At 36.3% G+C, this 16324-nt stretch overlaps 1 protein-coding gene across 3 annotated transcripts in view; it reads left to right on the top strand.

Moving 5' to 3' along the window:
• Positions 1-16324, top strand: part of EVI5 (ecotropic viral integration site 5) — a 200943-nt gene that overhangs the window by 55750 nt on the left and 128869 nt on the right. For all 3 annotated transcript variants that reach the window (XM_035018030.1, XM_035018029.1, XM_035018031.1), the window contains 7 exons: positions 3835-4024; positions 4675-4899; positions 5675-5749; positions 11488-11613; positions 13877-14020; positions 15122-15211; positions 15315-15412. In XM_035018030.1, the coding sequence (XP_034873921.1) occupies positions 3835-4024; positions 4675-4899; positions 5675-5749; positions 11488-11613; positions 13877-14020; positions 15122-15211; positions 15315-15412 (948 nt within the window). The remainder of the gene's footprint in view (positions 1-3834; positions 4025-4674; positions 4900-5674; positions 5750-11487; positions 11614-13876; positions 14021-15121; positions 15212-15314; positions 15413-16324) is intronic.

Consider the following 16324-nt stretch of genomic DNA (forward strand, 5'->3'; position numbering starts at 1 on the left):
ACTATTACGAATAAAGCTTCTATGAACTTTCTTCAAGTCTTTCTCTTGTTGAGTCATATGAAAATGTATTTAGTTCTTCAAAGAGGTTGAAGTATGACATCACTATATGACAGTTACAAGTACTTCCATCCCAGGCAACACTTGGTATGGTCAATCTTTAAAATTGTAGCCATTTTAATGTATACATAGTTTGATTTTAACTTGCATTTCTCTGATGACTAAAGATGTTAAGTGTTTTCCGATTGCTTATTGGCCACTTGATTATCTTTTTTTGTAAAGTGTCAGTTTTAGTCCGTTACTCATTTAAACAGCTGTGTTGTTTGCTTTCTTAATTATTGATTTTAAGAGTTCTTAGTATATTCTGGATACTAATCTTTTGTCAGATACATATGTTGAGAACATTTTGTTCTCAGACTATGGCTTACCTTTTCATTTTCTCAGCGGTATCTTTTGAAGAGCAGAGTTTTAAAGTTTGATGAAGTTCATTTTATTTTTTATTTATTTATTTATTTATTTTAAAGATTTTATTTATTTGTTTGACAGAGAGAGACACAGCGAGAGAGGGAACACAAGCAGAGGGAGTAGGAGAAGGAGAAGCAGGCTTCCCTGAGGAGCAGGGAGCCTGAGGCGGGGCTCGATCCCAGGACCCTGGGATCATGACCTGAGCCGAAGGCAGACGCTTAACGCCTGAGCCACCCAGGCGCCCCAAGTCCATTTTATTTTTTAATCAATCTTCTCTTTTATGGTTAGTGTTTCCTTGTGTCTTGTTAACACATTTTGCCTCCTCCAGGGGTAAAGGCTTTTTCCTGTTTTCTTCAAGGAGTTTTAATAGTTTTAACTTTTATATTCATGGCTGTTGTCCATTTGTGTCATTTTTATATGTCATGGTAGTTAAGGCAGGGACAGTATTTTATTTTATTTTATTTTTTTAAAGATTTTATTTATTTATTTGACAGAGAGAGACACACAGAGAGAGGGAACACAAGCAGGGGGAGTGGGAGAAGGAGAAGCAGGCTTCCTGCGCAGCAGGGAGCCTGATGCAGGGCTCAATCCCAGGACCCTGGGCTCATGACCTGAGCCGAAGGCAGATGCCCAGTGACTGAGCCACCCAGGTGCCCCTGTTTTATTTTATTTTATTTTTTAAAGATCTTATTTATTTATTTGACAGAGAGACACAGCGAGAGAGGGAACACAAGCAGGGGGGTGGGAGTGGGAGAGGGAAAAGCAGGTCTCCTGCACAGCAGGGAGTCCGATGTGGGGCTCGATCCCAGGACCCTGGGATCATGACCTGAGCCTAAGGCAGACGCTTTACGACTGAGCCACCCAGGCGCCCCAGGGACAGTATTTTGAATATTTTAAATAATGTAGTATCTTTATTTGGAATACTTCATTTATACATTTTTTCTTACAGTTCTGTGTATTTGTTTATGTTATTTCACTGTCCTCTGAAGATAAACTGCTTTACCCTGTTCTCTGACTCACCCATGATTGCACTTGGCATTGCTGCTTATACCAGAAGTTATAACTTGGCAATCTCTGAGACCTTTCTGACTCTCTAAAAAAAGCCTTCTGTTTAGGCACTTTTTCATCTATATTTCCATTATATCTCAAACTTACATTTAACTTAGGAAATACCATTATTTTCTTTTTAACTCCATGTCTCTCTATTGCTGGTAGTGCTGTAGTTTAGTTACTTGGCCCAATAGCAAGCACTCAATGAATAATGAACTGAAATACAGGACTTAGGTTCAAGTTGTTTCAGTAAAGTTTGTTTCTCTATTCCATTTAGAATTCTGAAGGATTAGACTCATACATAAAAGTATTTACATATGTTTACTAATTTTTCCATAGGATATATTGTGGACTTACTGAAATAATATCTGTAGAAAAAACAGTATTTAAGTAAAACATCATCATTATTTTTTCTAATAAAGACTATTTATAGCAAATAGTTGACCCTTAATTTGCCTGGTTGTATAAATTTTCCTGTTTCTAGCAATATTTGGGATATTTTATATAAAATTATGTTGAAATGGAAATGTATTAAATTATCCCATGAATAAGGATAGAATTTGTTCAATTTGTGTTATTGTGTTGTATTATTAAATATGACATATTTGGGATTTGAAGTTTTTTTTAATATGGGAATTTTGATTTTATTTCATCTCAGTCAATATTTAATGTACTTTGTACTGAGTTAAATGCTGTCAGGGATATAAGGATGAGTAAATTATAAATATAAAGGATGTTTCTGTAGTCTGTTCAGTAGGGTTTGACACATACGTTTCTTTCCTTTATTAGTTTTTATTTATCTTAAATTACTACCGGGAGCATTTCTTATATCCTAAGCAGATGACTTACTCAAGAAATTACTGGAAGTAAATAGAAGCCATGTTAAAAACACAAATAGCTCTTTTAGGACCCTTATTTGAATGACATGTAATTTACATCTTTATAGTGATGGAGCCACATTTTCCAACCTTTTTTTTTTTTTTTTAAAGATTTTATTTATTTATTTGAGAGAGAGAGAGAATGAGGGAGAGCAAACACATGAGAGGGGGGAGGGTCAGAGGGAGAAGCAGACTCCCCGCCGAGCAGGGAGCCCGATGCGGGACTCGATCCCGGGACTTCAGGATCATGACCTGAGCCGAAGGCAGTCACTTAACCAACTGAGCCACCCAGGCGCCCCTCCAACCTTTTTTTAATAGTCTGTTTCTTTATAAAAGAAATAATGGATTTGATGTTGTGATGAGTCATGGAATTGATCTCTGAAATTATCTTAATTCATCTTTCAACAGATAAGGAAACACAAAGGCTACAGGTCCTTAAGAGTGAAGAGGTCTTTGTTTGAGAGTGTAAACCCAGTGATAAATAACAGCTGTTAGTTGGCCTGAGTTTTTGGGAGATAGTAGGGATTATGGAGATTGAGTGGATTAAAGTCCTCCATTTAGTAAGAGAAGCTCTTACTCTGCTACACCTTGTTGTTCCTATGCAGAAATATGGGCCTGGTTTTGCCCTATCTTTTTATTTTTCAAGAGAACCCCAGAATTGTAAATAAATATAAATATATGTGTATATAAACAAATAAGTAAAATCTTCCAATTTTAATATTAATAATTGTTCAATTTATACAAACACTGCATGACCAAACAAAACACTTTGGGCAGATTTATACATGGGTAGAGAAAAATTAAAAAAGAGAAGGGATTTGGATGATTTGTATGGCTTTGCCTTGCTTTTTTCTAGCCCAGGACATATTCTAAACATATTAGGATTAGTTCTTTCATAGAATTTGTTATACCTGTTCCAACTGTAGTTTCTTTTTTCCTGAAGCCCTCCCAACTATTTTTCTCACCAGATTTGTAAAAATACAAATTTTTAGTGGAGATGAAGGGAAATTATAATGGGACTAATAGCACTAAAATATTTAACATAATTTACCATCAAGTTCTGAAATTGTGGGGCACCTGGTGGCTCAGTCAGTTAAGCATCCAACTCTTGGTTTCAGCTCAGTTCATGATCTCAGGGATGTGAGATCAAGCCCTGTGGCAGGCTCTGTGCTCAGTGCAGAGTCAGCTTGAGATTCTTTTCCCCTCCCTCTCCTTACCCCTCTGCCTCTCCCCCTGCTCTCTCTGTCTCTCAAATAAATATTAAAATTTTTTTGAAATTGCTATGCTTAGATAACAAAAATAGCAGTAATTTTATAGATGCCAATCAGATATTATTGAAATTATGCATATTCTAAAACCACAGCTATAGTGAAGCTGTATCATCATTACTTCATCAAGTATCACTGTGAAATTAGATCTTGAGCAATTTTTAATTATGTTTTAGATTGTTAGAGACGGATAGTAAGTCTTTAAGATCTGTAAATGGGTCAAGAAGAAACAGTGGCTCCTCCCTTGTATCAAGTTCATCAGCCTCTAGCAATCTCAGCCACCTTGAAGAAGATTCTTGGATTCTTTGGGGAAGAATTGTTAATGAATGGGAAGATGTACGCAAAAAGAAGGAAAAGCAAGTTAAGGTATTCGTATTCTTTGTTGAAGTTCTTCCTCTTATCCCAAAGGGGCATCAAGGCATGGATTAATAGAAGATTTTAAAAAATCAGATTCTAGTACTTTCCAAGGGCTGTAATAGAGCTCTGCTTTATGTTTTCATTTATTTGTGCCCATGAAAGTTTTGACTTGTACATATCAGTTTTTATAGAGGTATCCTAATGGTAGAAATATATAGCTGAAAATTATTTTAGAAATTAAATCCTCACATTTTATAGACTCAGGAATGAAGTTGTAACATCTGATATCTTTGAATTATCAGTATTTAACTTTTTTTGCCTAAAACACCCCTTTGAAAGATAATGGTTACTGTGCTTTCATTCACAGCTCTGCAGATTATCAATTACTTCCTTAGTAGCTTTAGAGGCCATACTTTGGGAGAAATGTCAAGAATTTATCCATGGCATTGTAACCCTCTGAACAGAATAGGATACAGCCAAGGGCCAAGTCTTAGCCTTGGTTAAAAGGTTCCCTAGTATTAAGAGTAGCTTTGTGAATTATAAATTTGATAGAGTATTCTACTCCATTCCAACCCCCCTAAGTCTTCTTTGGCTTTTAAGGTAGGAGACTTAACTGGTTCATTTTTAAAATTTTATTTTACTTTTATTTTTATTTTTAGGAGCTTGTTCATAAAGGGATACCCCACCACTTTAGAGCAATAGTTTGGCAACTTTTATGCAGTGCACAAAGTATGCCAATTAAGGATCAGTATTCAGAACTCCTGAAAATGACCTCACCATGTGAAAAATTGATCCGAAGGGACATTGCTAGAACTTATCCTGAACACAATTTTTTTAAGGAAAAAGATAGCCTTGGACAGGAGGTTTTATTTAATGTAATGAAGGTAAGTTCTATTTATTCATTTTTTGAAATGAATTCTCAGAAGATTGAAATTATACATATAATGAAGCATGAATCCTCGGCACAATAATCAGTTTCTTCTGCAAAAATTTGTTGTTAGCCTAATTTCTGCTTTATTTTTGATGCTACATTACTGTCTAGTTTAGAGAACTTAGAAAATTCATCACTTTGCTTAGTACTAGTTGGTTGAAATCAACCTATAAATCACTATACACCATAGAAAGATCATTTATGAAAATGGATAATTTATCTTCTGTGAGTTTCACAATCTAGGAACAAAGTTTTCTGTTTACTGTGGCCAGCACTGTTAAAAGTTCTTAGCCCTTAAAAGTGTGTGCCATTGTAATTTTTTCTTTCAATATTGCCTTTTTTCTTCTCATAATTCTTTTCCCTTTCAACTACCTCTGTGAAATATTAATTTCTTCTTAAACCATCTCAGTTTTTCCAGTGCTTTACCCTAACCTTACTCTGGTTTTATCTCAGATAAACATTTTTTAAGCTTAGTTACTTCACTGAGTACAAATTCCTTTATTTTCTTGTCCTTAGGAGCTGTCAGTTTCTAATTGGGAAATTGTCAGAAGAAAATTTTATATAATAAATCACCTACTTTTTAAACACAGGATAACTTGTATAACAAGCAAAAGCTTTTCTAAAAAATAAATGGTCTTTACTCCACTGTCTCACGATTTTTAGGTTTTTAGAGAAGGAAGATACAATACATCATGTTAAAGTATTCTGAACATTTTTTTACTTTTTAGGCATATTCTTTAGTGGATCGTGAGGTTGGTTACTGTCAAGGAAGTGCTTTTATAGTTGGATTGTTGCTTATGCAGGTAAGTTAGTATAAGTATTAAGTGTCTGATTAAGTTCTTTATTGAAGTTGGAGAATTAAAAAATCATCCTTGTTTTTATTAAGCATTAGATACTGGAAATTTTTCCCTAGGCATAATTTAAATAGGGATATTTAGTTTGCAGTTTAAAATATTAAATGTGTTGAAAATAACATATGCAATAATATCCTGCCACTAAACAAAATTTCAACTTCTTGGTATCTACATTTGGACCATAATATTCCACTAAAGCCTGTATCTACTTTTAAATCTTAACTTACATGTCAGTATTTAATAAAGACTCACCTTTTCCGAACCAAGGAGGACATGATTGAAGTGTTGATATGAAAATCTTATTAATATCATACATCTTTGCAAATTTACACAGAAATTTTGGTTGTCATAGAGTTGAGTGCTTGTTACGCCTACCTTGTTATAGGCTCTAAAATAGAGGTACTCAGTTATTCTTACTGCCCCAGAGATATAACCTGTATTTCCATTACCAGCGAATAATTTTGGAGTGGGTTCGGGTGGGATGTTTTCAGAAGTCAGGGACAGGATCATCATTTATATCTTTGAGGGGAAATGGTAAATAGTGTTTTCTCTTCACCTTTGTTGAAATTTTTTTTTCAAGTCCATCATACTCTATATTATTCTCAGACTAAAATGTAATCTGAAGAGAAACCTTGGAGATAGCTTGATTTGAGTCATATATACTGGTTTTTGCATCTTAGTACTACACTGAATTCTGTGAATGTCGGCTAGATTATTTAGTCTCTCTCTGAGCCTGAATTAGGTAATACTATCTACTGTCAGATTCATTGTGAGGTCATATGAGATAATAAATGTAAAAACCTAGCATGGTGTTTTCCACATAGTAGACATGCAATAAAAGTTCGGTGTCTTGTCCAAGATCACTTTTCTTGGTAGATAAAAGCAGAATAGGAATCTGAGACTGTTTCCCCATTCTTTGCTTCAGTTTCCTGAGAGTTCTGCCTGAGTTTTAAAGCTCTATAACTGTGACACTACTTTTCTGAGTAGCAAAAACCTGATGTCAGAGACATTGGTTTATAATAAAAGTGATAGATTTTTATTTTGTTTTATAACATAAGAACTACTACCAATTGTTGTAGGATAATTGTCCATTTCTAGGTGACATTGGCTTGTAAATAATAAAAACAAAACTAGTTTTGTTAATGTCGAGGTGTACGGTTTTGTACGATTGTGATTTTTCCTAATTTGTAATTGATTAGTATTGGTAGGATTTTTACTATTGAACTCAAGCATTCCTATTATCAATCCAGTAATTTTTTTTCATAATTCTATGCCTTTTACTTTCATATTAGTTCCAAAATAACCTTTCAGTAGTCATTTCTATTGAGCATTTAAAGAGCAGCTTTTCCTTACTTGAGTTAGAAATCTCCTAACAGCGGACCTAGCTCTGTAGGAATCCTAAGCGGCCATCACATTTTCCTTCAGGATACTGTAGTCTGGTAGTGGTACTTTTATTTAGTGATTAATTTACTTAGCTAGTATTGTCAATGGCAGCTAATACATTACCATAATAGTATTTTTCTAGCCTAGGGCCATAAGCTAGAAAGCCCCCTCTCTTTGTTTCTAAAGCTTATTCTGATACACCCGTTGCTCTTTTGCCTCCCACATACTAGCTTGGCAATGCAACTCAGAGTCTGAGAAAAAAATTTTGCAAAGTTAGCTTAATTAGTACGTGTTGTTTTAAAATAGCTAAAAGTGCTGGATATATGTTTTGTGTGTATCTTAATACTCATATAAAATTAGGTAGATTTTGTCACCGTTAGACCTTTGCAAAAGGCATGGATTCTCTTTAAGTTAGTGTCATAGAGAAAGTATGTAGCAGTGCGATTGTTCTTCATATTTATATTTCACTTGGTGTCACACTTTTTCATTTTGTGACCATTGTTTCAGTCTTTTTGAGAAGGGCCCACTGATTTTTTTCTTTTGGGTCTTTTATTCAATTATTTCAACTCACTTTTTAAAAAATATTGTCAGTTCCCATATCAATGCTATTGCAGAGGAAGAAGGCAATGAAACTTTTTTTGATATGTTCAGAAGAGAAGAAATTCTTACAAGACAAAAAATGTATTCATTCCCACTGTGACTAAAATGAGGGGTGGTAGGGGTGGAATGCAAAGGGGAAGGTAATGGTAGGAGAAGAGGTTAGAGAAGTAGTAAGGGGTCATGTAATGTAGGATCTTGTAAGGATTTTGGCTTTTACTGAGGATATGAGAAGCCACTAGAGTGTTTTGAGCCGTAGAGTGAAATGGTCTAATTCATGCTTTGAAAGGATCACTCTGGCAGTTCCATGCTGTACAGGGAATAGACAGGAAGAAAGCACAGGGAGGTGGCAGAGTGACCCATGAATGATGTAGGAAAAACATTGAGTTCAAAGCCGATGGCCAGGAAAAAATTCTTGAGATGACTTTGGTGGAAAAGGTGGTTTTTAATAAAACACAGAAACAGAACCCATGGGCAGAAAGAGTTGTACTGTGGTCATGAGGAGTGGCCCATTATATACTTTCAAGTTGGGAGGGGTTAGGGATAGCGTAGTCTCTAAGGAGTTTTGGGAACAAGGTTTCCAGAACCTTGAGGGGGCTAGCTATTGTTGGGTAAAGGTCATTTATTCCTGTCTAGTAAAAGCTTAGTCATGAGACCCTTCAGATGTATATCAGTGGGTCGTATGTTTGGGGGATGATTGCCAACATGTATCTTGGGGAGTAGAGATAAAGGAAATTTCCAAAGGAATTTTTATATGTTAAAGTAGACTTACAGGTTCCTGGGGTTGGGCTAAGATTGCCTTTTGTCCTTAGCAAAATATTAACATCGAGGCAGCTGAGTTCCTGGAGGAATATCATTCTGCCTGTGTCACGGTCTTGTCAGTGGAGCAGAATGGAGAGACTTTTCTTCTGCTTTTGTTTCTCACATCAATGAAGAGCCTTGTGGAGTTGTCCAGACAATGGGCTGCTCTTTTGATGGTGGTTTGGACTAGCTGTGAATAGTTGGAGGTGGTTGATTCTTGAAATAATTTGAATTTAGAGCCAACAGGAGTTACTGAAAGATTAGATGTGGAGTAAAAGAGGAAGGAGATTGTGATGATGCATATGGATTTTGAGTGGAAGTTTGGGCAAGGAATGGCAGGGTAGGAAATTACAAGTGGTTTGAGATGTCTTTTGGACATGCAAGTGGAAATGTAAGTAGGGCATTTGAAAATATGAGACGAGAACTAAAGGTTCAGGCCAATAGAAGAGAGAGTCTAGGGGTTATAAAATGGGTACAGATGCAGGTAGGATGGTATTTGTGGTGGTGTGAGAATGGGAAAATTGTGTTTTAATTGCTTCTAATTTTTAAAAAATTGAAATACCAAATAAGATCATTAGCTTAGAGTTGAGTGGGAAGGAGGTAATGGAAGCTTGAGGACAGAGAAGTTTGAAATGGTGGCCTAGGAGAATGAGAGTGATTGAATTAGGGAAATAAAATATACCAGAAGCATTAAATACCCACTGACATTAGTGGTCCTGAATTCAAAGTGAGACCAGCCAGCATGGTTAAGTGTTTTGTTTTTACCCAGCCACTTTCTGCTATCTAGATGTAGTTGTAGAGTTGGATTTATTCAAGGGTGGAGTTTTTGAGTTGGAATTATTACTGAGAGAGAGAGGCAAGAGTAATTGTAGATATAAGTTAATGAATAAATGTAACAGGGTAGGTAGCAGAGAGCACAGGAACAGAAAAAAGGTAGTGTGCTATAAATGACTGATATGCTTGCAAAGTCATATAGCTGTAAATACTGTGTGTATTAATCTTCATTGCAACCCTATGAAATAAGTGCTGTTATTTTACCCATTTGATATATGTTGAAACTGAGCAATAGAGAGTAACCTCTATTTGCTGATGGTCACAGAAACAGAACCCATGGGCAGAAAGAGTTGCACTGGGGTCATGAGGAGTGGCCCCTTATATACTTTCAAGTTGGGAGGGGTTAGGGATAGCGTAGTCTCTCCCACTCTATTAAGTGGTATTTGAATCTTAAGTGGTGTGGCTCTAGAGCCTGAATGAGGATCGTTGGAGGAAAGGAAGGCAAAGATCTGCTAGGCCAGGGAATTAGTCCTCATGAAAATGAGTAGGGTTTGGGTCAGTGACCTAGAGGTTTGTAGATACTACAAAAAAGAAGAGTCATAAGTAACACCTACGGGTATTGTTTCAGAGAGAAGGGGGAGTTAATGCAATGACAACGAGTCAGTAAGGTCCAGGGAAGGACATATACCTCTCTAATCCTTGGCTTCTTCCAGTGCTACGGGAGAGAAAACAGCCACCTTAGCGGAGACAAGTTTCAGTTAGAGGAAAATGGTGAAAGAACATCTGGTAGAGAGATTGAGGATGTAAGTAGGATATTTTGTTGATGGCAGGTTATGAGTTCCAGAAAGTGCTATGGAAAGGGTTTAGGGAAGGCTGGATATAGGGTTAGATTAAGGAGCAGTAGAACCACATGGGATGAGAGTTCTGGATTGTTGGGCTTCTTGCAGTGGGGCTGTAGGGCTTGAAGGGATTGATAGGAATAGTCTCCAAGGCAGAACTGTGGCTGTGTGTGTGGGGAGGAAGGAAGTACAGGTTTTACCAACGGTAACACTTGACTTCTATCCATGGCTGTGTCAAGGCCAGGAAAAATGTTATTAGAAGCAGTCTTTAGTAAGAAGAATACCTAGAGAACCTTTGAGTTTCCTCTTTTAAAACACATTGTTATAATGTGAGTGAATGAGCATTAGAAAATTAGAAAATACTCTGAATATCTGTGTAGCTCTTACATTCATTATCTTACTTGATAGTTTTTCTTGTGAGTTACACATAAAATGTGAAATTGGTACTTTTAAACCTTGCTTACAGATTCTTTGAAAATTTATTTTACAAGTTTGTGTGTGTGTGTGTGTGTGTTTAACACCTATACCGTATCCTATCATTTCTGCTCAGAACTGTTGAAAGTTTTCCCATCACACATAAGATAAAAGTCCACATCCTTACAGTGGCTTCTAAAACTCTATATAATTTGGTTCCCTGTATTTCTCCTTCATAACCTAACTGCACTTGTAGAATTCCTCCTAATTAGTAGTATCCTATTTGCTGTTCCTTTAGCATGCCAATTGTGATTCTACTTCAAGGCCTTGTTTATTCATTCTCCCGGGACTGTTCTTTCCTCAGTTGCTCCCTTATTTCTTCAGTATTCTGTTCAAATGCTCCCCTATCAAGGGACTTTCCCTAATCTGCCTACATAGAATAGCAGTGTATCTTCCAGCATTTCCTGTACCCTACTCTGTTTTCTTTCTGTAGCACTCAAAACCATCTGGCATACATACTAATTGATTTATTACATTTATTGTCTGTCTCCCCCCAGTAGGATGTTCAAGTTCCATGAGGGTAGAGTGTTTATTTTGTTCACTAGTATATACCCAGAAAAACAGAAGTATCTGGCTCTAGATGAATATTGGTTGATTGAATTCATGAATTAGGCAAGTGAGGCAGTTAGTCTCAGAGGTTATAAGATTTAACTTCTCATTCTGAGAATGGGAGATTGGAACCTTTTGATTCCTACTTAACATTGTATCACATGGCCACTGAAGTCAGTGTTTATAGATGAATGGGTACTTAGTTTAAATAGCTTATTTGGGTATGACAGAACATTAACCTATGTTGCTTTTTTTCCCCTCCTAATGTAGATGCCAGAAGAAGAAGCTTTCTGTGTATTTGTTAAATTAATGCAAGATTATAGACTTCGTGAACTTTTTAAACCAAGTATGGCAGAATTGGGCCTTTGTATGTACCAGTTTGAATGCATGATACAGGTAAAATTGTAGTTTGTTTTTTTTTTTTTAAGATTTTATTTATTTGACAGAGACACAGAGAGAGAGGGAACACAAGCAGGGGCAGAGGGAGAGGGAGAAGCAATTCCGCGGAGCAGGGAGCCCGATGAGGGGCTCGATCCCAGGACCCTGGGATCATGACCTGAGCCGAAGGCAGATGCTTGACGACTGAGCCACCCAGGCACCCCTAAAATTATAGTATTAACAAAAAGGCATATTGCCTTTATATTTGTGTCATCTTGGTTTGAGTGACAACTAAGCAAATTTAATGTTAAAAGCATTATAGCAATTGAAAAATCAGTGTTTTAAGCATGTGATCATTTGTTCATTGGTTAACACAGTTTAGACCTACTTCCCAGTTAGATACTGTTTACAGGTAGATCACAGTCTGGAACTTGACTGCAGTTTTCATATTCAGACTTTAAGCATTTGTGCCAAGTCTGTCACAACCACGTTGCCTAAATGCATGAGTTTCCTTTTTATGCCCTATTGTATTCTGTTGTTAAATAGACTATGCTCTCATAGGAGCTTATGACATTATGACACTGACATCGGTTCATTTCCTTTGAGACTTGGCTGTTCTGGTTCTTTCAGTCCTTTCTCCTGCCTTTCCCTTTTTATCTCACTCTTTTGCTAGCCTAATCTTTTCTTAAAATAAGGCTTTTATGTTGCTAGGCCAAGAGTCTAGTGACTGTGTGAGGGTATATAGAAGAGGAGAGGAATCAAAATCAGGTGAAAAATATATTTTGGAATATTTTACTTTCTGGAGTTAATTTACATATATATAATAGATATATATATTATTAACTAATATATACTAATAATATATATAGTAAGCTATATATATATATATTTAAGATTATATTTATTTGACAGAAAGAGAGAGCACAGATAGGCAGAGTGGCAGGCAGAGGGAGAGGGAGAAGTAGGCTCTCCGCAGAGCAGAGAGCCCGACGAAGGGCTCGATCCCAGGACCCTGGGATCATGACCTGAGCCGAAGATAGCTTCTTAACGGACTGAGCCACCCAGGTGCCCCTATAGTAAACTATATATATATATATAAATTAGTTTACTGTATTGTCCGGTAATATAATGGTGTATTTTCATTTACTTAAATTTCAATTAGATAAGCAGAACTTAAGAATATAGGTTAATGATTCACCTGACATGAGAACCACTTTTACAAGTCTCCTTTTCCCTGGCAGCCTTACCTACAAGAATTTTAAAATGCTTTCTTTTGTATGTGTGGTGGGGACAAAAAGGGATATGCAAAATGTTGGCACATTTTAAAGAAGACAAAGTAGGCCTTGAGATGATTCTTAGTTAAATTTTTCTTTCTGAAATAGTAGGCTTTTCTAAAAAAGATTTTATTTATTTATTTGAGAGAGAGAGCATGAGTGTGCATGGGGGGGTGGGGTAGAGGGAGAGGGAGAAGTGGACTCCCTGCTGAGCAGGGAGCTTAATGTGGGACTGGGAGATCACACTGACTTGAGCCACGCAGGGGCCCACGTAGGCTTGTTTTTAACCAACCTTAATCTCTCGTGGTTTATTTTCAGTTAGTGTGTCATTTATGTTTTGAATTACTAGAATTGAGGAAGCATCTGTATTTTAGGTGAGAAGGTAGGAAGGTAATCAATGGTAGATAGCACATGAATGTGTTTCAGTATAGCATTTCTTTCCTTTAAAAAAATTTTTTTGGAATTATTATAGTTTATAGAAAAGTATTGAGAATATCAGATACCCATGTTCCTATCAACATGATTAAACAAATATTAAAGTTTTATTTACTTGTTTTCTTATTTTTATTAATAAATATTACAGATACAGCCTAAGTTCTAACTCCACATCCTTTTCCCCTTCTTCCCTTCCCTGATAGTAACCATCATCCTGAATGTATCAATTTCTACATCTTAACTTTTTTTTTTTTTAAAGATTTTATTTATTTATTTGACAGAGAGAGAGAGACAGTGAGAGAGGGAACACAAGCAGGCAGAGTGGGAGAGGGAGAAGCAGGCTTCCCGCGGAGCAGGGAGCCCGACACGGGGCTCCATCCCAGGACCCTGGGATCATGACCCAAGCCAAAGGCAGACGCTTAATGACTGAGCCACCGAGGCGCCCCACATCTTAACTTTTCTAAGTGATGCCTGATCTTTGTGTTTGATATAGGCTTATCTCGTATACACAGTAATCTGGTTTGAAATGCTCAATTTTACTGTGTTTTAATTAATTCTTTTCTTCTCTTTAGGAGCATCTTCCAGAGCTCTTTGTGCATTTTCAGTCTCAGAGTTTTCATACCTCAATGTATGCATCATCCTGGTTTCTGACTATCTTTCTTACAACTTTTCCATTACCAATTGCAACAAGGATATTTGATATCTTTATGTCCGAGGTAAGCTAATGGGCAGGCTGAGCAAAGGAATCATTGGGTTAATCATTAGTGCAAAGCAGTGAGGAGCCATGTGTTCCATACTAAGCTACTTACTTTGATATTCTCCTTTAAACCTGTAATAACCCTATAAGTACTGTTAGTACATTTAATAGATGATAGATGAGGAAGCTGAGACTTACTGGAAGGTTAAGTAGCTTGTCTGTGGACACACAGCACGTAAGTAGTGTAGTAACCATCGTTCAAATACAGGCAGTCGAAATCTGGAGCCCACACTCTTAAACAAACCTCTGTATCACCTCCTGATTGATTTAGTGAGAATTAGTGAGAAGTGAAATTTGCCTTACAGTTAATATTATTGCTCTGCATCTGTTACCCAAAGAGCAAGAAGTAATGAATATATATTTTTTCTATTCTGTGAATATATTGCAGTTTTAATTGTCATTGTCATGTTGTAGTCATCTTTTGTCTTTTTTTCTATATTTTGGATGAGAAGGTAGGCAGGTTAGGTGACAAATTGTAGGTAGCACTTGAAAGTGTTATTAATCAGTATTAATAAAGGCTGGGTGGCTCAGCTGGGAGAGCATGTGATTCTTGATCTCAGGGTCATAGAGCTTACTTACTTACTTACGAATGAATGAATGAATGAATGAATGAATGAATGAATGAATAAATAAATAAAAGAATAGAATATCTTAATCAAACCCAGTGTTAATTGTTGTTAATTACATCTTGGGAAAATTAGCTTATATTACCTAGTTAAATTAGTTTAGTTTGGAGCCAGGAAACTGATTTGTATGCTGACCCTACTGGTTCAGGTACTAAAGCTGTCCTTCCACTTATTTTTGTAAATAGTTTTCTTGGAACATAGCCATGCCCATTTGTTGTGTTATCTCCGTCTGCTTTTGGTCTTAGTGGCAGAGTTGAATTGTGACAGTAACCACATAGCCTACAAAGCCTAAAATATTTGCTATCTGACTTTTTACAAAAAAAGTTTGCCAGTTCCAGTAAGACAAATATTTATATTAGTATTCTTTTGAATGATTAGTTTTTGTCAATGGAAGAGTAAGACAAGTTTGGCTTTATAAAAATGTGTTTCCACAGGGTTTAGAAATAGTGTTTCGAGTAGGATTAGCACTTCTTCAAATGAATCAGGCAGAACTGATGCAACTTGACATGGAAGGGATGTTACAGGTAGGTCAGTTCATGATTTCTTGAGTGTCTTTAGATTTTACTCTTAATTAGTCAGTAATAAACAGCACTAAGTAGTTCTTATACTTTGCTTGTGTTTTATTAGCACTTTCAGAAGGTCATTCCACATCAGTTTGATGGTGGTCCAGACAAATTAATCCAGGCAGCTTACCAAGTCAAATATAACTCAAAAAAAATGAAAAAGTAAGTATTTTATATTTTGGTTTTTAGTCATGGGTGTTTGTTGAAGCATATAGGAGATTAAATAGAAGTGTCAAAACAGTCCAATGATAAGTGCAGTTTTCTTCCTCAGTTTATAGAACTGTAGCATTTTATTTGGTGGTACTGGTTTCAATATAACATTAATGTTGGAATTTCATACATCTCTTAGTAGTGGTGCTTATGACCATTATATATTACCTGTGAAACTCCCCTTTCCCATTTCACATTGACTGGAATTAGGAACCTGTGAGTGTGCTGTTATTTTGAAAACCACTTCTGTGGTGTGATCCAACTTCACTGACATTCTTTTCTGCTCAACTCCAGACTGTAACTTAAGTTCAGGATTAGTCTAACCAACAAGGTAGACATGAGGTATAGATTGAGAATTTGTTTTTTTTTTTTAAAGATTTTATTTTTATTTTGATAGAGAGAGACACAGCAAGAGAGGGAACACAAGCAGGGGGAGTGGGGTAGGGAGAAACAGGCTTCCTGCTGAGCTGGGAACCCGATGTGGGACTCGATCCCAGGACCCCAGGACCATGCTGAGCCAAAGGCAGATGCTTAATGACTGAGCCACCCAAGCGCCCTAAGTTTTTTTTTTTTTTTTAATTGTGTATTATTTTCTAATGAAACTTTTCTTGTTATATATTTAATGGAAGTCCAAGGTAAGCAGTCTTGGCTCCCAAAGATTTTTTGAAATATGGTAAAGGTATTAAGAATGACAGCTCTTGTTCTTCCAGCTTCTGGTATTTAAATAAATCTTAGCCAGAGGTCATAATTACCATTCCTGACACTATTTTCTGTGGTACAAGATACTTTAAAATAATAGCAATACTATATGCTAACAGTTCTCAATATCTTCACTGCTGTAACATAAAATTCCATTCACATGTA

The sequence above is a fragment of the Mirounga leonina genome, unplaced genomic scaffold (genome assembly GCF_011800145.1).
Source record: "Mirounga leonina isolate KUSES-001 unplaced genomic scaffold, KU_Mleo_1.0 Mir_173, whole genome shotgun sequence".
Taxonomy (NCBI): Eukaryota; Metazoa; Chordata; class Mammalia; order Carnivora; family Phocidae; genus Mirounga; species Mirounga leonina.